Raw genomic sequence first — 5,000 nt, forward strand, 5'->3', positions numbered from 1 at the left:
AAGCGACTCAGCAATCTGCCAAGAGATCCACAGACGAGCCTCGTGAACCTCACTGTCGCTGCCGAACTTCAGTGAAAGAAATCAGATTTTTTAATATCAAGGTCTTGGTCGTACTCTGAGCTGAAGCCCAGTTTGACCTGGTTCAGCTCCACACTGTGGACGTAGCCTCGGTACTTCACTCCCGTCTCTCCCGCGGGACGAACCAGCAGCTCGTCTCCTCGGAGCACAGACGGTCGGTTCTCCGCCACACCAGGAACCTGCCAGGCGGACGGCACAAGGACAGGACAAATCATTTGAATCAGTCATATATGGTATGTCAGCGTGACAGTGGACGAGCGTTTACCTCCAGAACCAGAAGCTTCTTGTTCTTGGCGTCTCGGGTCATGACGGCGTGCTCCTCCTTGTCGTCGTTGGGGATGTTGTACCTCTTCATGTCCACCACCATCTGAAGCTCCTCCAGAAACAGCAGCAGCTGGAACTTCTCAGCGTAGTTCTCCCAGCTGAGCGGACTCTGCAGCAAGGCCCGTCTGAACAGAGAGGGTGGGTACCATGGTTACACTTGTATCATCAGTCACCAGTACACATGGAGGAAGGATGGAACATGTCTCGTGTATAATCATGTGTTTGCATGTGAAACTGCTGTCGTGTTGATCGAGACTCGCTGGACGGACCGATCCTGTGATTAATAAAGTCTGATCTTCTGATACGGAGATAAAACTCGACGGAGGTCGACTGTCAGCGTGGACGTAGACGTCACACCAGTTTGACCCACAGCAGGAAGTGACATCAGAAACTGAGATTACCGATTATGGGGGAGAGAAGACTTCAGGGCGTTGACGAGCTGGTTCACGTACGGTGGTATTGCATACTTCTTCAGATCGAGCACATTTTTCAGCTGCATCAACGACATCCTGAAGAGACGAGACGAGAACGCAACACGTCAGACACGAGGCACGGTCCCGAGGAATCGAACATGTGACGTCTGATTTGCTGCAGCTTTGGGTGAACAGTTCTTTTTTACCCTTCAGGCCGCTGCCCGTCCACGATGGTGCTGGTAGCTGTCGGGGTCCAGGCGGGGAGCGAGCGGGGCCTGAAGGGGGCGACGGGGGCCAGTTCCAGTCCCAAGGACGTGATGCACTGAGCCTCGATGAAGCGCACAATGTGGAACGCGGCGGACGACGTCTGCAGGTCCGGTGTGAACTCAAAGGCCAGTGTCGCCGGGTAGATACCGACCCAGCTGCAGTGGAAGTGAAGCTGGACGTCGCAGCTGTCCCCTGAGAACAGAAGAGACGAACAGCGCAACAGTGACTCCGCCCACTTTTTGAATGGAAGTGAGTTTCTCATTCGTTCATTTTCTCCATTGACGTTTCATCAAATCTTTTTTATAAAGAGTTTTAATCCTGAACCGAGACGATAAACTACGAGATGAATCTTCACTATCTAAACTAAACTATCTAAACTAAACATCTTATTGATTCTGAGCAAAACAATAATTAGAAAACAGAAGAAAAGTCAAAGATTCAAGACCAAGGAACGACTCGTCCCATAATCCAACGATTTTCAACGACAGTTTATCTTCTCTGACGCCTGAGCTCCGAGTTCAATGGAACGCAGCATCACTCGTCCACATGAAGTTGGCCGGTGTAGTAAGAGTTTCCACCAATCAGAGACGTGGATGTCACACTGAAGGATTGTGGGTAGTGTCGTATTTCTCAGTGACATCGTGAATAAAACCTGTTTGTCTTAAAACCAGGTTGATTCAGGTTGATTCAGGAGGTTGTTCCATCGTGTCACGACCTCGTATAGTTACCACATTATGGATAATAATCAAAATGTCAATGGAGAATCTGAAGATGGGACTTTCACTTCCTGAACCTCACTGTTCCGCCCCGTTGTGAACTCGTCAGTGACGTGTTACCTGGTCGGAGGGTCAGAGGGTTTGACTTGGTCACGTTGTGCTCGTCCGTCAGAGACAAGTATCTGAGTCTGGTCAGTGGAGAGTAGTAGGTGAAATGAACCGGCTCTGTTCCGGTGTTCGTCACGTTCAGGTTCACGCTGTACTGCGGGAAAAAGGAGAGAATAACATCACATCTGAGCTGCACGTCGGTACAAAAAAAGAATTGGAGCCGGTTCCTCTCTGATACCTCGTACGTTCCCTCCACACACAGGCTGAGTTTCCCGTTGACGAACTGAGGGTCAGAGGTGATGCTGACGCCACTTTTGTCAGAGATGAACTGAGCCCTGCGGGGGTCAAAGAGGGCAAAGGTCAAGGTACTTAACAGGCGAGAGAGTGAGGTGTGTGACTTAAAATCCTCATTAAATCACAGCCAAGATTTTACGATATGAAACCATATACAATACGATAAGAGCGGCAATCTACAATCTGGTGACCGACCGCCGCGGCAGTAACGACCTCGTCCGTGACACTAAACCACACGGAGAGAACGAGGTCATGACGTGAGGAAGGTTCTTTATCTCTGATTAAACACGTCAGACTTTTGAGACACAACAGAGTCCTGTGACCTTCACAGAGTCCTGTGACCTTCACACCGACACGGCGTGAATCTTCTTGTTGACCTGACGAGTGAACCATGATTCAGACGCAGTTTTTGGTTTGAATCTGTTTGACTGTGGAGAAGAAAGATGCAGCACAAGAGAGAAAAGACGTTGGGAACCACGAGGCTCAGTCACCTGTCCGTCTTCAGTCTGCCCATCAGGAGACTGGCCAGTTTCCTCCGGGCTCGAACTCCCGTCTCTGCCTCATCTGGGGAGGTGGTGGTAGATAGAGGCCCGGGACCGGTCGCTCGGCCCGCGGTCGCCTGAGGCCGCCGGGTCCCGGGCGTCGGCCACTGGTCCACATACAGAGCTCGGACCTGCAGAGGATCAGGACAGAACCGTGAGCTGTGACACGTGTGGACGAACAGAACTGTTCTCTGATTGACCCTGTGACACACTTTGATTGACAGCCCAATGAGCCACTCATTTGCATAATGAAGACAAAGATATACAGAAATATTTGAGGCAATAAATCACAACAAAAAAATGCAAAAGGGAAAATAATAAACAATAAAAAAATGAATGAATTAGAAAACTCAATGGGGAAAGTAAATAAATAAATACAAAAGATAAACAAAAATACAGAAACTAATAAACAGATATCAATTTATGTTGAATTTATACAGATGAAATTATATAGAGGGTTTTTTTCGACATCTAGCCCATTTTTATAGTACATCACCAAACAATAAATTCAAAATGGCTGACTTCCTGTTGGTGCTAATGTAATGCTGCGTTCCATTAAACCTTGAAACTATGGATTATCGTTCCATAATAATCTCGTAACTCAGAACTAACAACCTCTGGTCCGATCTCGAGCCCTTAAAGCGCCAGGATGCCATTTTTGGAATTTTCTGGCGCCATCTGGTGGTAAAGTTGCATAAAAATTCAACCACCTGAGCGACCGTCAGGGGACACTTTATGGTGTCGCACCGCTGATTCCATTTCCTGTTTCCGTCAGCGTCTGAAAATTCAACGTGAACGCGACGTATTCTGGACGTTTAGTTCAACAACTATTCAACAGGACGTAGAAACATGGAGACTCACACGGAGGTCGTCCACCTCATGAACTATATTAACTATATATGAACAGAGTTATGGACAATATGTTACAGTTCTATGAATGAGTTCTTTTACATATTACACACTGTAGCTTTAATATTTGAATTCACACACTTTTTAAAAAAAAATCTCCGTAAACAAAGAGGTGACAGTTTGTAGGACAGAGACAAGAGGAAGAGGAAGAAGAACAAACCGAGGCGTTGAAGCAAATCTTGTCTCTTCGTCGTGTTATTTTCCCGTATGTTCTCAGAGCGTAAAGAACAGAACTGAAGTTCGGGTCTTTGGATCCTGGGTTCCTGAAACAAAACAGCAGAACGTTTAGAACTGAAGAAGAAGAAGATGAAGATGAAGATGATGAAGAAGATGAAGAAGATGAAGGAGAAGAAGATGAAGAAGATGAAGATGATGAAGAAGAGGAAGAAGATGAAGGAGAAGATGAAGAAGATGAAGGAGAAGATGAAGATGAAGATGGTGAATATGAGGAGGAAGATGAAGAAGAAGAAGATGAAGGAGAAGATGAAGATGATGATGTCACCTGCTCCGGAACTCGCTGTTGTAAACGTCCTTCAGTTGGAATCTGTCTGTGATCGATAATCGATTAGTTTCCTTCAGAAACTCGAAGAAGTCGAGTCCGATCTCGGAGAGTTGACTCAACTTCAACTTCATGTCGATCACTGTCGGCTCAGCTCATCTCTCTGTCCGGTCCGCGAGGGCGGTGTCTCTGTGTGTGTGTGTGTGTGTGTGTCTCTGTGTGTGTGTGTGTCTCTGTGTGTGTGTGTGTGTGTCTCTGTGTGTGTGTGTGTGTGTGTGTGTCTCTGTGTCTCTGTGTGTGTGTGTGTGTGTCTCTGTGTGTGTGTGTGTGTGTGTGTCTCTGTGTGTGTGTGTGTGTGTGTGTGTCAGTTTCAGAGAAACGAAACTCACCAGTGAAGCCGATCAGCTGAGCAGCGTCACGTCACGTGAGCGACTCCGCCCCTCTTCCACCTGAGTGACGTCAACTCTTGTTTGTGTCATATTTTAGTTCAGGACATTTAATATATATATATATATATATATATACACACACACACACACACACACACATATATATAGACACTTTTTTGCTGCAGGTTCATGAGAATAATACATTTGGTTCCCCACTAGGGGTCGCCAAAGGCACTTTGGATTTTAAGGGTGTTTATATGGCTCTGACCAATTGTCATGTGTCCTCATCAGGCCACTCCCCTTGACGTCAGCAGACGGAACCAGTCAGATGATCTGATCACACTGTGTGTGTGTGTGTGTGTGTGTGTGTGTGTGTGTGTGTGGCAGCGCCCTCGTGTGGAGCAGCAGTAGAACTACAGTAGGCTGTTGCTGACCTGTGTGTGTGTGTGTGTGTGTGTGTG

The 5,000-nt window shown here is 47.1% G+C and overlaps 2 protein-coding genes across 5 annotated transcripts in view; one reads left to right on the plus strand and one right to left on the minus strand.

Annotated features, from left to right (window-relative positions):
• Window positions 1-4,396, minus strand: part of LOC118313868 (putative helicase mov-10-B.1) — a 14,191-nt gene extending 9,795 nt beyond the window's left edge. Inside the window, exons 1-10 of the mRNA XM_047329035.1 lie at window positions 4,154-4,396; window positions 3,812-3,914; window positions 2,692-2,873; window positions 2,145-2,241; window positions 1,919-2,060; window positions 1,022-1,274; window positions 804-911; window positions 344-527; window positions 115-257; window positions 1-15 (exon numbers count right to left, since the gene is read on the minus strand). The exon at window positions 1-15 is cut by the window's left edge and continues 162 nt beyond it. Coding sequence (XP_047184991.1) covers window positions 1-15; window positions 115-257; window positions 344-527; window positions 804-911; window positions 1,022-1,274; window positions 1,919-2,060; window positions 2,145-2,241; window positions 2,692-2,873; window positions 3,812-3,914; window positions 4,154-4,284 — 1,358 coding nt within the window. The 5' untranslated portion in view covers window positions 4,285-4,396. The remainder of the gene's footprint in view (window positions 16-114; window positions 258-343; window positions 528-803; window positions 912-1,021; window positions 1,275-1,918; window positions 2,061-2,144; window positions 2,242-2,691; window positions 2,874-3,811; window positions 3,915-4,153) is intronic.
• Window positions 4,397-4,916: 520 nt separating this feature from the next.
• Window positions 4,917-5,000, plus strand: part of lrrc2 (leucine rich repeat containing 2) — a 6,413-nt gene continuing 6,329 nt past the window's right edge. For 2 of the 4 annotated variants that reach the window (XM_035639824.2, XM_035639825.2), the window contains exon 1: window positions 4,925-5,000. This exon is cut by the window's right edge and continues 269 nt beyond it. The gene's annotated coding sequence lies outside the window, so the exon portion shown is untranslated. The other 2 variants (XM_047329062.1, XM_047329065.1) reach the window with 2 other exon arrangements.

The sequence above is a fragment of the Scophthalmus maximus genome, chromosome 19 (assembly GCF_022379125.1).
Source record: "Scophthalmus maximus strain ysfricsl-2021 chromosome 19, ASM2237912v1, whole genome shotgun sequence".
Taxonomy (NCBI): domain Eukaryota; kingdom Metazoa; phylum Chordata; class Actinopteri; order Pleuronectiformes; family Scophthalmidae; genus Scophthalmus; species Scophthalmus maximus.